The sequence below is a fragment of the Marmota monax genome, unplaced genomic scaffold (genome assembly GCF_021218885.2).
Source record: "Marmota monax isolate L192 unplaced genomic scaffold, Marmota_monax_Labrador192_F-V1.1 WCK01_AAM20220418_F8-fsc00376, whole genome shotgun sequence".
Lineage (NCBI taxonomy): Eukaryota > Metazoa > Chordata > Mammalia > Rodentia > Sciuridae > Marmota > Marmota monax.
In genome coordinates, this window is record NW_026692651.1 from 734,395 (window position 1) to 753,378 (window position 18,984).

An 18,984-nucleotide genomic window follows, 5' to 3' on the forward strand; every position below is an offset into this window, starting at 1 on the left:
TCCCTGTTCATGGGGAAACTCTTCACATCAGCCAAGATGTGGACACATCCTGCAGGTCAGTCAATAAGTGGAAAAGAAGAGACACAATATACATACACTCGAATATTATCCAGCCTACATCCTGAATTTCAGGGGGAAACCTGGACATTTGCATAACATGGATGGAACTCAAGGACATCACCTGAAATAAACTTAATCAGGCACAGGAGGATAAATGCCACGTGATCCCACTTCCAAGAGGCATCTGTAAGAGTTAAATTTGTAAAACAGAGAGGAGGACAGTGACTGCCAAGGTCTGGGCGGAGAGGTCTGGGAATTCTTTTAATGCTGATGTTTCTCAGCTCAAGTTGCTAAAGCAAGCATATTTAGAATAAAAGAGCTGGAGGGTAGAAAATTGGGGTCAGAAATTAGTGTGCTAGAAGTCCAGCATGTGAGGTGGAAAGAGCGCACAGGAAGATGGGCACACGTGGGAAGTGTGGTGTGGGGCAAGGTTCTGGCAGCTGAGCAGAAAGCACCAGGACCCCAGTGGCAGTTGCAGGACACCATGGAAAACGCCAGGGGAAGGCTTAGGCCCAGGAGCAAAGCCCTGGGATCCAGGGCTGCAGACTCTCCCTCCATAGTCCCTGTGGGACTGTCCCCTGGAAGGGGATCCCATGCTGTAAGCAGAACTTGTAGGAAACCACTTGGCACCCTGCAAATCAAGAGCCTTGGAAGGTTTCTGGGGAGAAAGAGGAAGGCGGGTTAGAGGCAGGCTGCGCGGCCAGGCAGCTCCTCAGGACCAGAGGTACAAAGCAGGAAGAGAACGGCTCAGAGAGGGGACTAAGGGAGTTCAGTGGAACTTAACACTGCCCTGTGAAAATGACCACAGGGACACAAGAAGTCAGGAAATTTAAACATAATATAATAAATAATTCATTACAGACACTTAAGCTTGGCTGCTGAGGGGAGCGGGGAGCACAGGCAGACAGAGAGGCTGGGGATAAAGAGATTAAAAATAGAGAAAAAATGGCTTGTGGACACCTGGGGATTGGAGAGGAAGGCTGGGTCCAATGGACACAGAGTTGTTAGGGAAAGCAGCTCAGTGGAAGCAAACCTCAAAACCCCTGGCCCCAGAGGTGGGAAGCGTTCTGATGGTATGAAGTGCTTCCAGGCACAGCAAGAAAAGTGGGGGGACAGGGCTTAGGAAACACCTCTAAGCAGGGCACAGATACAAGCAGAGTCAGGTGATCAGGAACTCATATGGGAAGTTACCAGGACCCACTGAAAATAAATTCCCAGGGGGTGCCTAAACCAGAGACACTTAAATAGGCACAAAGATAATCATACCTGACCCCCTAAGGTTCCAGATCCTAAGAGAGAAAGCTCCCTCTGGGCCAGGCGCCCAGGAGAGCTACTGGAAAGATGCCTATCCAGCCTCACAGAAGCACCTGCACTCCAGGGCCAATACCCAGTAATTCACAAGCCAAAACACTGATGGTGAAACCCGGGGAGGGTTAGTCCCTGCATCCTGAAAGTGGATTTTACAGGAAGCCCCAGAAACCCCAATGTACAGCAGAGACCTGCAACTCCCCGGCAACAGGGCCATGAATCAAATCTCAAACATCCACGCTCCAGAATTTCCAGTCTCAGCCAAGGCCAAACCCCAATCACTGGAACCTCCAGTTTAGCCTGCTGTCCACCCTGCTGCAGGGACACACAGTTTATCAGCATCCCAGCTGTGCCACCCTGTGCTGGGAAACTGAAAGTTACTGCAGCCAGCCTTGGCTCCCAGCCACAGCAGAGACAGCCAGGGGAGGAGCACAAATGTTGACTGCACAAGCCCAGCCCTCGACCCCAGAGTCACAGAGTCCAAAGAAAATAGGAAGAATGAACACCCACCCTCACCCAATTACTTTGACCACCACAGCAGAAACAAGCCCCTTATTTCTCACTAAGATTTTCTATATTTTTCTGTTTTCATTTTCTTTCTCCATGTTCCCATGCTTTATCTATACTATAATATTTTGACTTCTAAAATTTCTTACACATCATTTCATCACATTGCATCACTTTCCACTTTTTCTCATCATTCATGATTTTGAGTGCATGGATGTGGCTGGGGGGAGGGATTCTTGCTGTGCTGATAGGTGCAAAAATATGTGTATATTCATGCCATCTTACTTTAACATCAATGCTCTCCCCTGCACTTGTTCATTAGTCGTCATTGGACATGGGTGGGGTAAACTTGTACAAGGGTTTGAGTTGTTTGGATCTTACATTTGCTACTTAGTTCATTCCTCCATTCTTGGTCCCAATCACTCTCGTCCTCCACTGACTGACAGATTTTCCTGTTCCCTCTCCCTCTTTTTCCACTACTTTCAGTTAATTTTTATTTATTCTCTTTTTACTTAAATACTTAATCCCATTAATAATACAATTATGTCATTCATATCATTCCTACCCCATGCATGTTGTGCTTATTAATATATAGATGATGTACTATACTCCTGCTGTTGAATGCATGATATAGATAAGGTGTGTTGTTTTTTTTTTATTGTATCTGGTGATGTGAAATGCTGACCCCAGCATTCCTATATTGGTGACAGTTCGTGTTATAGATATCAGAGTAGACACCACACATTTATCCTAATGTTATATATCTGTTGCTGAAATTAGTGCAGTTCTGGCTCCCCCTTCCTCTCAGACGGTCTGGAAAGTGATTGGGACACTTCAAGATCACAGAATAGAGATCCTGCTGCCAAGAAATAATCACAACTCAGCAAAGCCACAGTGAATCACACCCACACACAATCTAGCCCCATCCACGTCTCAATATTACTTCAACTTAGAGAACTAGAGAGAGAAAAACCCCAAACCCACAACTAGGCCTCAACTAGAAGCAACCCAAGGGGAACTTCAGGACCCAGCCCTTGACATCTACCCATACATCAAAAACACAGAGAAATCCCACAACACAAAAGATAACTACTTATGAAAGGACATATGTATAAAAGAGGAAGAGGAATCCATCTCAACTGATATGCAGGTGCTAATCCTCTGAAAATATGAGGAAACAGGCAAACCAATCCAACCCACCCCCAAATTCACAATTCTTCAACAAATGATCCCACAAATATGAAAGAAGATGAAATTCCAACGAAAAATGATAAAAAAGTGACTACTAAAATGTTCAGTGGCTCAAAGAATAACTAAGACATGAATTCAGAGAGAAAATACAGGAGGTGAAAGACCATTTTATCAAAGAAGTAGAAATATTGAAAAGAAACCAATCAGAACTGGAATGAAAGACACAATGAGTTGATTTAAAAATGTCTGTGAGAGCATCAGAAAGAGATTAGATCACATAGACAATAGAACTTCAGGCATGAAGACAGGCTATATGCACTGGAGTGCACCATGTGTGAACTAAAGTGCACTATGTATGAACTGGAGTGCACGGTAGGCAATAAAGGAAATAAAAAAATAACATGATCAGAATATACAAGAACTCTGGGACAACAGCAAGAAACCACACCTGAGAGTCATGGGATAGAGGAGAACAGGGAGATCTGAGCTAAAGGCATCAAGAGATAGTAACAGAAAACTTTCTCCTGATCAAAAGTGAGATATACATCCACATACAGGGTACTTATAGGACCCCACATAGACAGGATCAGAAAAGAAGTTCTCCAAGACACATCATAAAGGAAATATGCAACCCTGAAAAGAAGGAAAGAATATTAAAAACTGTAAGAGAGAAACGTGAGTTCACATTTAGACGCAAAACAATGAGGTTCATTTCTGACCTCTCAACACACACTGTCAAATCAAGGAGGGTCTGAAATGAGATGTTCCCAGCTCTAGAAGGGAACAGTTGCCTGCCAAGATTGCTATTTCCTGAAAAGTTCTCCTTCAACACAAGGATGCACTAAAAGAATTCATGACTACCAAGTCAGCACTACAAAGAATATTTGAAGATAAAAGCACACAGAGGAATACATAAACAAATCCCAAAGCTCCCAAATAGATGAAGACCAGTGGAAGTCTAATCAACAAAATGAGAATCAAGACAGAATTAAATATAACAAAAAATTAAAAATGACAGGAAACACAAACACATATCCATTATAACTGAAAATAAATGGTCTTGATTCCCTGATGAAAAGATATATATTAGCAGAATGTATTTTTTAAAACCAAGATCCAACTTTATGCTTTTTGCAAAAGACTCATAGGCAAAGGCACAGGCTGAAAGTAAAAGGGTAAAAAAAATATTCAATGCAAATGAAGTCCAGAAACATTCAGAGTGGCTTTTCTTATATACCACAAAGTTTATTTCAACCAAAACTACATCAGAAGCGACAGAGAATACCACCACATCCTGATGAAGGAAAAAATTCAACAAGAAGATACATATATTCAACACACCCATTACATTAAAAAAATATTCCCTGACCTAAATCTCAGATAGATGCCAATACAGTAATAATGGGTGATTACAACACACACAACACTCCCTAATCACCAGTAGAAGGTCATCAGAGTATAAATCAATAAAGATAAAGATTTATGGCCAAATTTAAACCATAAATCAAATGGACCTAATAGACATCTACAGACTATTTCACCCCCAAACAGCTGAATTTACATTCTTCTCAGTGGCTCATGTAAAACAAGAGACTATATTCTAAGGCACAATGTAAGTCTTGGCAAATAAAAAATATTTAATTTATACATTTCAATGCACCTTATCAGATCATAATAAATTTAAAGTAGAAATAAACAGCAAGAAAAATAATATACATAAACACGTGAAGATTGAAAAATATTCTTTGAAATGAAGGATGGGTCAAAGAAAAAGTGACAAAAGAAATCAAGAAACTATTAGAAACCAGTGAGAACAGAGATTCAACATATGAAAATCTCTAGGACTGTCACTCTCTGTCTCATGTAGCCTGACACAGTCCCACTGTGCTGGAGAGAAGAAGTAGAACTAAGGAGAAAAGTCAAACAACTGAGTGCCTACATTAAAAAAAAATAGAGGGATCTCAAATAAATAAGCTTATGCTCCACTTCAAGGCCTTATAAAAGGAAGAACAAACAAATTTCAAAATCAATAGAAGGCAAGAAATAATAAAGATCTGAGCCAAAATTAAGGAAGAAATAAAAAATTACATAGGACCTATACAAAAACACTCCATCATATAGATTCAGGTAACAACTTTCTCAGCAAAACCCATGAAGCTCAAGAAATAAAACCAGGAAACAATAAGTGAAATGCCATCAAATTTAAAAACTTCTACATAGCAGAGATATGATTAAGAGCATGAAGAGAGAGTCTACAGAATGGGATAAAATCCTTCCCAGCTGCTACTCAGATAGGGGAATAATATCCATAATACATAAAGAACACAAAAACCTTAACACCAAAAAAGCCAATGACTCAATCAATAAATGGCAAAACAACTAAACAGACATTTGTCAAAAGAAGAAACACAAATGGCCAAAAAATATATCAAAAAAGACTCAACATCTCTAGCAATCTGGGAAATGCAAATCAAAAGTACACTAAGATTTCATCTTGCTACAGTCTAATGTCAATTATCAACAACAAAAATGATAGTAACTGTTATGAGAATACAGGGGAGGGGCTGGGGTTGTGGCTCAGTGGTAGAGTGCTCAAGTAGCATGCACGAGGTACTGGGTTCAATCCTCAGAACCACGTATAAATGTAAAATAAACATATTTTGTGCACCTAAAAACTTCAGAATAAATATTTTTAGAAAGAATATGTGGGAAAGGAACACTCTTATATTGTTTGGTGGGACTGCAAATTAGTACAATTACTCTGGAAAGCACTTTGGAGATTTCTCAAAAGACTTGGAATGGAACCTGCATATTATCCAGCTATCCCTTTCCTTAGTATTTATCAAAAATAACTACAATCAGCAGACTATAGCAATCAAGCCACTTAAAAATGTATATAGTAACATAATTCACAGCAGCCAAATTATGAACTGTACCCAGATGCCCATTGACAGATGAAGGGGTGAACAACATGTACATATACACGATGAAGAAGAAGAAAATCATGACATTTGCCAGTAAATGAATGGAAATGGAGACCGTCATGATAAAAGAAATGGGACAGACTTCAAAAATCATTTCTCTCCTATGTGGAACTAGAGAAAAATAAAGGAAAGAAGATGGGGGTCAGATATTATAAAAATATAGAGAAGATCAGGGGAATAAAAGTTGGAGAATAAGAGGGCGGGAGGAGAAACGGGAATGGGAAGAAATATGGAGTGAGTTTAACAAAAACACATTATATCACTAGGCTGAAGGGAATTATAATTTTATATACATGTAAGAGTACCAATCAATAAACAAGTGACAGGACAATCAGAGAGTAGAAGAGGGGGAATAGGGGAAGCCAGGAAATGGTGATTGAAGTCTAATTCATCTCACGTATGCCTTTGTAAAAATGAACCCAACTACGATGTGTAACTACAATCTCAAATAAACAAACAAAAGATGTCTGCGTTGTATCTAAGTGGTTCTATTTGGAGAATCTACCAAGGAACATCCCACCAGAGAGAGCTGGTGCATGGCTCTTTCTCATAGCTCTGAGTAGCTGTCACCCAGGGCACTGATGGGCCACAGGAGCCAAGTAATGGCTATGCTCAGAAGACAGGCCCTCCTGACAGCACAGGCAACAGGAGGTCTGGAGAAGTGACCCAGAGCAGGGACTCAGGCAGAGGCCCAAGGCCCTGGAGCCTGTGGAGCTCAGCCACAGAGCAGGATCCCAGGTGGAGGGAGGCTCCTCGCAGGGTTAGAGGCTCCTGAGCTGGGGTTGTGTGGTGCCTCCCCAGGCAGGGTGAGCCGAGGCCAAGCCACCCATCAATGCCTAGGATCTACTGCCACCAGGGCAAGAAGTGCCTCCCCAGCACTCCGCCACCAGCCTGTCGGACTTCACTGGACTAGCAACCCCCATGCAGAGTGAATGGGCATATTAAATGCAAAAGTCTAGAAAGATTAATTTTAAGAGGGTTTAACTGAGTACAGAAATGATTCATGAATAGGGCAGCACCCAAACAAGCAGCCCCACCCAGTGGGGAGGAGCATCCTGACTTGGGAGCCATGCATGGAACCAGCCTGCCTGGGCAGGGCAGGGCTGTGCCTTAAAGGACAGGCTGGGCAATTCCAGAATCAATTGGGGAACTCTGCCTGCTGGGATGGGTGGGCACCCCTGGTTTCCTTGACCACAGTCTTCAGGTAGGTAGTGGTCAGGTCACCTCTTGAGTTAGTCCCCTGTGCCTCATGGCTTTAGGACATCTTACCTTTGCAGAGGCAGCCTTCATGCTCAGCAGTGGGGGATAAGCAGACTTTGGGCTGGAAGGAAGGCTGAAGGCGCTGGTGGGGGTGCTCATGGCGGGGTGGGGTGCCCAGGCCACCCGGGATCAGAGGGCAATGCAGAACTGCGTGGGTTCCAACTGAGAAGAAGTGTCTGGCTGACACTGAAATGTCAAGAGAGTTCATGGTCGTTATTTTCTACCTGTAATTTTCAATATTCAATTGTAAAGTTTAAAAACATAGACATGCCTGAATAAAGTAACTTATATTTAAAATATTTTAAAATAATGCACAATTTTAGAAAGCAACAAACATTTGAAGAGAAGTCTCCACTGTGGCAACAGTGTCTGAGGTTTCCTGCAGGTGTCCACCCAAGGCCTGGGCCTGGCCCCTGGACAAAAGTGTTTCAAGCCTGGGCTTCACCTTGTGGGTAGCACAAAGATACACTTTCCTTCCCCAGGTGTCCATGTCTCCCTACTTGTCCCTCTGGCCGTCAGTGGGTCCAGAGACAGAGCACCCACGTGTAGGAGCCCCACTCAGGCCGCCCAGGACAAGGCCCAGAGTCCCAATTTCAGGGAATGACGAGGGGGACCCAAAGGTCTTTGCAAAGAGTGCATTTGAGACAGCCTGCAGGATCCAAAGAGTGAGGACCTCGAGGCCCAGGCCCAGGGAAGACCCTTGTACGGAGCACTTCGGGCACAGAGGACCCGAGAATGTGGCCGAGCTCAGGAGCTGCCAAGGAGCAAGGCACCCAGGGGCAGAGCGCTGGGGGAGGTCGAGGACAGGCCTACCGCCACCCTGAAGGACCCATGGACCACGGAAGGAGCTGCCAAATCAACTTCAAGCCTCTGGGAGGTTTTGAAGGTGTGTGTGTCTGGGCCACCAGGGTTGTAGGCAGCTGTGGCTGCTCTGTGCAGAATGGGCTGCAGGAGACATGGCGGGCAGGAGGCCTGAGAGGACTATTGGTGGAATGGACAGTGGAGTGTGACCTTTAATGCCCTTACTTGGGAGAAGAAGGAGTTGGCAGGTTAACAATGACAATCTCCTTAGCTAGTCTTAATTGAGCACCGCTGCTTTCTAAATACTTCTGCATACTAATCCTGTCAGTTCTCAACACAGGCCCTCAGGAGAGTTCTGCCCTGACCTCCATCCTGCCAATGAGGACCCAACCAGAGGGACGTGATGAAACGTGAGGCTGGCATCGGGGTGTCCAACACAGCACACAGCAGGCCCCGTGTGCTCCTTGGAAAGCACCAGATGGGCTGACGGGGGACACAGGGCAGGGCAGGAGGCAGGGATGCTGCTGCCCCCTCTGCACAGCTGGCCCCGAGGTGCCCACTGCAGACCGACCCACTGAGGAGACCCGAACTGGTGCTAAGGCCCACAGAGGCACAACCCTTCCAGAGGCCATGGGTGGAGTGCACTGCAAGGGCTCCCAGAAGAGCTCCTGCTTCCTACTGTGGTTCCCTGCAGCAGTTTCCCCAAGTCCTCTTCACTACCCACGAAACCAAGAATCCAGGGGCCTGCCCTCCATGCCCTGCCATCTCCTTCCTCAGTTCCTACTTTCTCCACCTTCACCAGCCCTGGCAAAATGTCTCTGCAGGAGGTGAAGGCTGCATCCTGTGGGTCTCCTTGGGCACAGGCCAGATGGGACCACCCAGGGAGCAGGGTGTTCCCCAGACCAGCCAACAGGGCCTCTGTGTGTGGCCCAGCTGGTTCATTTCTTCCCCTCAGTCTGAGACCAGTAGCTCAAAGCCACCATCACCAAACTCAAACCTTTACTTGGAGATGGCTTGGTTAGCCTACCTCAGGAACCTCGAGCAGCAGCTGTTGACTACTGGGAAGGCCTTGTAGTTTCCAGGCCACAGCTCCTAAGGAGCAGCCCATCCTGCTACTGGTGACTGTCACCTAAACAGGTGACCCCTCCTGACACCCTCCACCCCAGGAGGCCCTCACCTTCCTTCCCCCTTGGTGGCCCCTGGCCTCAGGCCCTTGGACAGTATCATGTTAGGGGCTTCCTCTCCTGCTGCTGTGTGTCACTGCCTGCAGAGCCTGAGACACAGGGCTCCCTCTGTGGGGTGCCCTCCATCATCCCCAGAGCTCCCGGGCCTCCAAGCACACAGAAAGGACTCAGATTTACAGGGGAGGCTCAGGTGGGCCTCCAGCCTCGGCTCCTCTTGCTCTCCACCTGCCACAGCAGTGCCTGGAGCTGTTTAGGGGTGGAATGCAGATGGCGAAGCCGCCTGAGATTCAGTGCTCAGCCAGAGGCTGCTGTGCCAGGCACCAGGCAAAGCCACGTAGAGGAGGGCTCCAGCAGAACATTCCATCTGGCACTGTCACCTGGGTGCTCTGGAGTCACTGGGCAGGCAGTGGCCCTGAGGATGCACCAGACAACTGGCCACAGGAAAGGCAGCAGGGTGGGGGCTTCATATGCACAGAGGGAGACAGGATCCACATGCAGATGCTGACCTTGAGTTGCCATGTCCAGCAGAGCTGCCCCAGAGGAAATCCGCACAGAACAGCAAAGACCCACCTGGGCTGACTCTTTTATTTATTTATTTTTTACTGGGGATTGAACCCAGGGATGCTTCACCACTGACCCTTTATTTTCCATTTTGAGATAGGGTGTTGCTCTGTTGCTGAGGCTGGCCTCAAACTTGCAGTCCTATGGCCTCAGCCTCCTGAGCCTCAGATTACAGGTGGGTACCACTCTGCCAGGCACCAAGTGTGCTGCCTCTTGGTTGAAAGTTACAAATGTGTTAGAAAGAAACCACAACACAGAGAGGTGGAATCCATGGATGAGCCTCTGATACAGGTACCAACAGGAGGGATCTCAAGAACACCACTGTGAGGGGGAAACAGTCAACACCCAGCAGCAGGCGCCACCTGCTGTCACCTACAAGGGTTCAGAACAGCCAATCCCAGCAGGCAGCTCTCGGCAGGGGACTGAGGCCCAGGGCACATTCCACACTGCCTGGAGACAGAGGGCAGGAGGGAGAACTGCTGACTCAGAAAGGCAGCCTGTCAGCCAACAGCACCATGTCCTGCTGCCCCGCTCCTGGTGCAAGTTTCTGGAACTGTTTCTGGTTCCTAAGAGTGAACTCCAGGGGAGCCCGGGCAGGGAGACTGCAGCTCTGTGCTGCTTTTGCGACTTTCCAGTAAGTAGGAAATTATTTCAAAATAAAGGCAGAAGGGAGTGAGCGTGCTTGTGGAGGTGCAGCACCATCAGAGGGCCTTGGGGGGACTCTGTTGCTGATGAGTGGTCAGCAATCCAGACAGTAGGGACCTACACAGATCTGCACATTTAAACTCTTTATTAGAGCAACGCTCCACCCAAGGCCACTCCAGGCCACCTTACTTTCTAAACCTGAACACGGTCATGTCCTGGATTGCAGGGCCTTCTCCTCTCTGGGTCTCTGACACAGTTGACATCCTTGTGTTGACAGCAAGTCCCCTGAGGAAAGGGACTGGGGCTCTGTTGCCACATTTGTTCTGCACAAGAGTACAGGCACTGAGCCAGATGGGGAGCGTCAACACCTGATCATGTCCCCACCAGGGGAGGCTTGGCCAGGGGACAGCTCTGGTCTTCAGCAGTCCTCTTTTGGCCCCCATGATGACCACAGCCTGGACAGTTCTGGAAGAGCCAGATGGTCAGCTGTTGGAACTACTGTGTCATCTCTGGGGTCAACATGGGGCATTGTGGGAATCAGAGGGGCACCTAGTTGTGAGCATGGGGACAGTGTCATGTGGGACATGGGAGGCCCAAGGCAGCAAGTGGAAGATGCCAGCAGAGATGAAGGACCAACTTCTCAGAAGCACGATGGACCAGGAGCACGGACATCCTCCTGTTGTAGGGACAAACGAGGCAAGGCACCGAAGACAGCAGGAAACAGTTTTATTTGGCTGCAGCCAGGTTCAGAGGGCACAGCTTTTGCTGTAATCAGTCAATCCCCTGAACCCCGAGTTCAGGGAGTTTCAGAGTTTTATACACAGCATGTAAGGGGAGGGGCTCAGAATTTCACAGTCTGCAGAAGATCACATAAAAGCAGCTTTTTCTTTCATTGTTCTGGGCAAGTTAACTCTTCAAGGACAACACCTGAGAAGGGGACAACTTCTCCTCCCCTTTCTTTCCTCCCCCTGCCAGCTGTTACCATGGAGCCCAGTTGGTAACATATCTTAAAAATGTAGACATCTCTGTGAAGCCCAGCTCAAGGCCAGAGGCCTTGTTGCACATTTCTTCAAAGTACTATACTGGATACGTTTGTGAAAAACTTATCCAGTATAGTACCTGGAGTGCTGGTATCTTCTCAGCCAGTGGCCAAGTAAACAGGGCGACATGAAAATAGGAAGTTTATCTACATTGGACTCTCGCAGAGACTCTTTTGCTGACAGTCCTAAAATCAGCCATGGTGAAGATTTCTGGAGAGGCCCAGTTAAGACTTTTCTGTGGAGAAACGGGGGTGCCACTTCACTCCAAGTCCTGAGACAAACATGCACCTACTTCAACAGCAAGCTCTGCTTCCAGCTCAGAGGCGGGAAGTGGTGCTCAAACCAACCCCAGCCCATAATGCATCAGGACGGATTTGGCAGATGATAAACTAAAGCTTTAATCATGGAGGTCAACGTGGCCCTTGGCATTACCCAGAGGCCCTATGACTTAAGCTAAAGGAAGAGGGAGGAGAACAGAAGGGTGGGCGTGTCCCCAAGTGAGGCAGAGGCCCAGGACCTCAGAGCAGCAGCCCCAGCAGGGGGAGGCTACCAAGGACCCAGGAGCTGAGGGAGGCTTTGAAGCTGCCGCTGGTGTTGGGGACTAAGGAGGCTTGTGAACACTGGACCTGTCGGAAGATGATTCCCCCGACTGTCTGGTTGGCAGTGCCCAGGAGCTGACAGGTGGAGTTACTGATGTCGGAACAGCCTTTCAGCAGGAGGTGCTGAACTTCGGGGCCTGTGAGGCAAAGGGACGGTCAGGTCCACCACCCCTCCACTCCCCACATCTGCCCTGCTCTTGACTCCTGTCTGCTGCTGGCAGCTTCGACCTGCAGCTGGTCTGCCCCTGGCCCCATGCAGCAGGGAGGAGTCAGAGTCAAGGGCAGAAAGAGAAAGGGAACAGGAATGGTGAACCTCAGGGGCCCAGACCCCTCCTCCGCCCACCCTGAGGACCCTGAGGCTGTGAGAGCTGTCCTGAGCCGCCTCAACATCAGGGCCAGAGCTCAGACCAGACTCCCAAGGTCCCCTGAGCTCCCCTCCCTTCCAGGGTTTGCTTTCACTCCCCTCTTCTCTGGATCTGACTCTCCCTGCCTGAGGTTTCCCTGAGGAAAAAATAAAGGGAAAAGGCAATGGAAGGGATGTAGGGAGACTGTGTCATCTCCACTCTAAACCTGAGGGCTCTCATTGCTTTTCCATGTTGGAGATTTAGATTCCAGAAATAAGGTCGAGGACATTTGCATATAAGATGTGGCCACAGTAGTGCTACCTTTTACTGAACAATTACGATGTGGCCCTGTTGATCCATCACCTGCAACTCCACACCCTGGGAGAAGAGCAGCTCTCAGGATGGAGGGTCTCAGGGAAGTGGAGGGGCTTCTTATCAGAGCAGGGCCACAGCGTGGGAGCACGGCTGACTCTTGACTTTCTCTGAAAAGTAGGGAACCTTCCAAGGCCAGTGTGGAAAGCAACCCATGGCTGTTTTACAGCGAGGATCGTGCTGGAGTGGGTATTAAAATGAGCTAGGAAGACTCTAGAGTTTTAAAAACCATGATCTTGAGCAGGACAAGCAAGCAAGAAAAGCTCCGTTCATAAGGGCCTTGTCACGCTGGCTGGCCTGGACTTCTGTCACGCCCTGGGGGCCCCAGTGGGACAGTTCTTTCCCTGCAGCCTCTGCCCACACCCAGCTGGAAAATCACAACAGAGCAGCACAGAACCCCCCAGTCACGGGCGGGGAAAGAGCCTTGGCTGGGCTGCAGGTCCATGCAGAGTGTGTTTTCAGCACATGTGAGGCCCTGGGGCCAACAGCAGCCCCAAACAAAACAAAAGAGCCTGAAATGCTCCTGCTATGAAAACAAAGCCCTTCTGAGAAGACCCCATGCTGTGTGGCCAGCCACAGGACATTCTAGGGAAGGAAACCTTCAGGGACAGCAGAGGTCGGCAGTCACCATAGTCTCCTGGGGAAGGATGGAGGTCTCAGGGCTGGGACCCAGGGACATAGAGAAAATGCTCTGTCCTCACTGCAGTGGGGTCATGGACATGTCAATTCACCCCTGTTCAAACCCCAGCATCGTCCATACTCAGAGAAACTCCTGATGTCCACTATAGACATTGGGAACAAGGACGTGCCAGTGCAAGTTGATCCCTGGTAAGGAGCATGCCCTCTGTGGGAAGGTGACAGTGGGGGGCCATGTGGGGTAGATGGGAAATCTCTGTCTTCTCTCAATGTTGCTGTGACTAAACGTTTTCTAAAAGGTAAATTCTATTTGAAACAAGAAGCACAAAGAAACTCAGGATAAGTCTGGTGTTCGACCCCAGCCAAAAATCCATGATCACAGTCAAGCATTAGAAATGACATTTGGCAAAAAGTGAAGTCAAATTATACTCAGGTGTTGGTGCCCTGACACCCTACAGTGGAGTGGAGAAGTGCAGGTTTTAGAGGAAGATAAGTGGCCCCATCCACACCACAGACCAATGGCAACCAGGAAGAGAAGCAATGTGAGGAGTTTCCTGCTGCCATTAATGAACCTGGCTGGACCACAGTCACAGGAGGACAGGCCTGAGGGGGGCACAGGAGAAGGAGCTCTGGGCTCTGATGGCAGACACCACAGAGGGCTCAGTGCCCCAGCAGGCTCCCCGTCAGGCATCCCACTCCCCAGCCCCTGTGTGGATGGTGACCCAGGGTCTGACTGCTGTCAGCTCAAGTCCATGAAGGACCTTGGACTCCTAGACGTACCATTCGTGAAGTCCACCTCTATCTGGACACACTGCTGTCCCCAACTACACCTGTGGGTCTTCTCGCTGCAGGAAGTCGTGTTGAGTCCATAGCAAGCAGGGCACATGGTGTTGCTGGACCCGTCATCTGGGGCAGGGACTGGGCAGAGTGAGAACCATTAGTAAGGACCTGTGACCACATGGAAAGTGTCCCTGCCCTGGGGGAAGGGACCCACACGAGAATAAGAAGCCCCTGATCCTGGCCTCAGTACCCGACCCAGACACAGGTCTCAGCAGTGTCCACACTCCATGCCCTCACGCACCTGCCCTGGCAGGCCACAGCCTTCAGGACCCAGGGGATAGACTGAGAAGAGGAAGGTGGCACCGACAACCAAGAACAACACTAGCCAAGTGCACTGAGCCTGGCCAGCAGGAGTCTGAGGTCAAGCCTCGCCCTGAACAGAGGAGCAGGCCCTGACTCATCATCCTGATAAGAGGGAAAGGAAGCACGGAGACCAGGCCTGCTCTGAGCTCACTGGCTCTGTGATGTGGCCATGAACTATACCTCTGGAGCCACATTTCATCTCTTCATAGGGAGGCCTTTGGTTAGGTCAGCAGTGCTCAAACTGTGGTCCGGGAGTCCTGGGTCTGTAGATGCAGGCCACTGTGAGGGCACCTCTGAGCCTCACGGGGTTTCCGGAGCCCATGGGGGGAGAGATGCAGCAGAGCAGCAGCTGGAGCAGACAGCCAAGCCGGCTGCCCCAGTAACTAAGAGCTCTGCAGGACACCCAGGGACACCACTCCACCCGCAAAACAGTTTCGTTTTGTAAAATGTAGTATTTCTACCTAAAACCATATTGTGTCATTGTCTAATTATTTTTTGAGTGAATTGTACATGATTTCTGTATTTTCTTACCTTTGACTTCTAAGAGAAATATGTGAATAAATAAAATATAAATAAATAAAAGCAGTCTGGGATCCTCAGCTTCTTCACAGAAGACCTGAGACCCTGAGTTTGAGAACTACCGAGGAATATCCACTGCCCTTTGCACATCAGGGTGCTCCCAGCACCTGTCCTTACTGAGGGGGGACAGCATAGTAGTAGGGCCAGTTCGTCACACTGGTACGTCAGAAGGGAACGTCACCAAGAGATGCAGGAAGTGCTGGGACTTGAGGTCCCCCAGGGGAAGGGGCATGGGCACAGAGGGCAGGAGTAGGAGGCGGGCAGCATCCCAGGCCAACACACACCCAGGACATCGCTGTCATTTCCGCAGGGCTGTCCTTGGCAGCACTGGCTGGCGAAGTGGACGTGCTTCCCAGAAGCCACGTGGACAGTGAAGGGATCCAGCTCCTGCGTGCAGTTCTGTCCTGAGCAGGACATGTCCTGGTACAGCCTGAGGAATTCTCCTGCACAGAGGCAAGCACAGCCATCACCAGGGCCCAGAGGCTCCAGCGAGGCTCCCAACAGCCACTGCAGAAGCACAAGCTGCTACCCCAGCTCAGTGCATCTGGAGGTCTGGAGGCTCCCCTCAGGCACTGCCCTGACTGACCAGGAGCCCCAGAGAGGCCAGCTGAACACAGGCAGAGGCTGAGAGAGGCCTGGAGATGGGGGGTGCTGGTAACCCAGGCCACCTGTCAGTCTCAACCTCCATAAAGCCAAGGAAGCAGATGTGGTGAGTTTGGGGCCCTGACACCACAGCACTGCCTGTGTCCCTGCTCAGAACCTGAATTGAGTCTAGCGGCCTCTGACCACAGCTGTCCAACAAGGCAGCCCTGGCTCCATGCAGGACTGATGGTGAATCTAGATTAATTACAATTAAGTACTGTTCACAATTAAGCACTTAGCCACAGGGAGCAGGCCCTTCCCCCAACAACCAAGGGGACCCAACAAAACTGAGGGGAGCGTCATAAAGCAAGACCCACAGAACAGGTCTGAGGGAGGATCTCAGTGTGGGCTGAGGGTCCTCGTTCTAACGCCAGCTCACCGCACATGGCATCTCTGAGACAGCTGAGAAAGTGTACCAGGCTCGGGGTTAGAGGAGATTAAGGGATCACAGCTAATCTCCTGGTGTGATTATGATACAGCAATCATACCTTATAAGTCTTATCAGGGATGGACAGTGGGATACTCATGAGGGAAATGGCAGGTGACAGATAGCTTACGGTCACAGAGACACATGTCACACACACGCACACACTTCAGAATACAGTGGCAAGGCACAGGGAGGCTGACAGCTGCTAACATGGGTCAGGTGCGAGGGCTCTCCCGTCCTCCATTGCTCTGAGTGGGGAACAACAGTCAAGGTGCCTGCTGAGCAAGGCCTGAGGGAGGGGTGTTTGTTAGAAGAGAAGGAAACCAAGGGTTGCAGGAGCTGCATTTACCTGGGGCAAGCCGTCTGCCTCCTTGTGTGACTAATAGCCTCTCTTCAGCACACACTGCTGTGGCCTGGAGGGAGTCCCCGTCACAGTGGCCTCTCTGTGATATGCAGGCTTATCTGTGCTGGCTCGGCCCATGTTCCCATCTGACTGCTGCCCAGCTCAGCCCTGTCTCCCTGCTCACCCAGCCCCACCTGGGACCTCCTTCTTCCTCTTCAGCTCCAGCCCCGAGCAAGCCCCAGAGCTGAGGGCCACACAGACGGACCCGCTGCTCACCTAGAGAGAAGCTGGCCGCGGAACTCACGCAGCTGGTGTCAGCTCCTGAAGTACACTCTGTGGCGTTCTCATTGGCACAGGCTCCTGACCACGAGCTACACTGCATACAACTCAGGGATTCTGGAGACACAAAGTACCCAACGTCAGTCAAAATTCAGTAGACATGGGTAGAGCATACTCTGGGCACAGTAGAGGATGTAGACGGGCTGGCGGCCCTGCCCCGTGGGTACCTCCACACCTGCTACTGTGAGATGGAGACACACCCATTAGTTTTTCCCCACTGATCCCCAAAAGGAAGCCCCAACTTAATCGATGACACAGAGGGGCCCTTTTGAATGCAGGGTACAAGGACAGGTCCCCTGCTCTCCACTGACCACACTTTGACACCAGAGGCTGTGTGAGAGGTCCCCTGAGCAAAAGACCAAGAAGGTCCAGGCCAAATAGATGAAGGGCCTTCTTCCTCAAAGAAGCCTTGCGGTCCTCTCACCTGCAGTGGCAGTTACAAGAGCTGCGAAGATGGCGGCCGTGAGGGCAACTTTCATGGTGCTGATGCTGACCTTTCCCAAGGGTGGGCCACCAGGGGTGAAGCCTAAAGGACACAAAGAGAGCCGACTCAGGGGCTTGGAGAAATTTCTGTCATCCCCAAGAGGTTTTATCATGCTCTAACAAGTCCCATACGTGCTCCATATTTGTGACAGAAAGAATCAGAGTCCTGTTCCAGGAGCACACAGCTGTGACTTAGAGTCCACGCTTTCAGTGCAGATGCCTCTCCAGGATTTCAAGATTCAGAAAACAAGGGCATAGCACAAATCTTGCAGAAGCATCTATGTGCAGAATGAAAAGCCTGGGCCCATCCTGTGGAGCCACCTCAGGTCCAAAGCGGGAAATATAAGCCAGTTTCCAGTCCCACTGAGGATAAGATCTGTGTCAGTTAGTTTCCACGGCTGTGATAAAATACCTGAGGAATCAACTTATGAGTAGGAAAGGTTTATTTGGGCTCATGGTTTCAGAGGTTTCAGTCCACGGTCACTTGGACCTGTTGCTTTGGGCTTCTGGTGACACAGGACATCATGGCAGAAGCGTGTGACAGAGGAGGTTTGTTCCCTTCAAGGTAGGCAGGAAACACAAAGGAAAGTCAGAAGGAGCTCAGGTCCAACATCTCCTTTGAGGGCTACCCCCATGACCTACCTTCTGCCCACGCAGCCCCGGCTCCCACAGGCTCCCCGACCTGGGTCTCCAGACTGCCAACCAAGCCTTCAGTACATGGGACTCCAGGGGACTTTGAGGACCCAAACTGCAGCAAGTACCACGGAGAAGAGCTGTGCTGGAGTCCCATGTCCCCACCCTCCCAGAGCCAGCGTCTCCTTGCATCCATGCTTACCCCTGGGGCTTTCCTGAGGCTGCCACTGCCACCCTGATGCAGATGAGCAGCCACTCTATCCCAAGCCCTTCAACGTAGGACTCTGGGTAATTCACTCCCCGCACCCAGCAGGCAGCCACTATTACTAGCGCCTAGGGACCTGGAAAACAATGCTCTCACACTAAGGGGTCACACCTGAGTGGTGTCAGAGCTGGGGTGCAGCCTGGCCCCTCACCGTCACTCCAACTGCCATCCACCAGATGGCAGTACTGAGTCAGCACCTGGGCGCCTGTGACCTTAGGACTGGAGTGGAGGCTCCAGCACTCTGCATCCTGTGTCACTCGACCCTCTGCACCTTGCGTTTGTTCCTGCAAGTGTCTGATGAGAGCCTGGAGGATAGCTAAGTTCAGCTGTCGTCACTAGGATCCCAAGTCAGAGCTCTGGAGTTTCCCCTGGCCCGTCATTCATACAGAGCAAGCCCCCCCACACCCCCACACCCCACACCCCCCACCCCCCACCCCCGTCACCTCGCTGGCCCTCTCATGGTAGCCGCAGGCCACGCTGGCTCCTGAGCCAACTCCTGAGGTCAGGTCAAATGAGAGTCCCCTTTCTCAGAGCCACATCTCCAACGCTCAGCAGCCCATGGAAAAGGCCACCACCCTGGCCAGGGCATAGATGGAGCTCTCCATCATTTCAAGTCCTCCTGGACAGTGGCCATCACC

General features: G+C 49.8%; 1 protein-coding gene across 1 annotated transcript; it reads right to left on the reverse strand.

The window, feature by feature from the left end:
- Nucleotides 1-12,005: 12,005 nt before the first annotated feature.
- Nucleotides 12,006-18,277, reverse strand: Lypd8 (LY6/PLAUR domain containing 8). The gene is made up of 6 exons (XM_058579905.1): nucleotides 18,091-18,277; nucleotides 17,390-17,491; nucleotides 16,903-17,022; nucleotides 15,499-15,657; nucleotides 14,261-14,398; nucleotides 12,006-12,268 (listed from the first exon to the last, which is right to left on the reverse strand). Exons 1-6 carry the CDS (start codon nucleotides 18,275-18,277, stop codon nucleotides 12,060-12,062), a joined length of 915 nt encoding a protein of 304 aa, XP_058435888.1. The 3' UTR covers nucleotides 12,006-12,059.
- Between the last annotated feature and the right edge of the window lie 707 nt (nucleotides 18,278-18,984).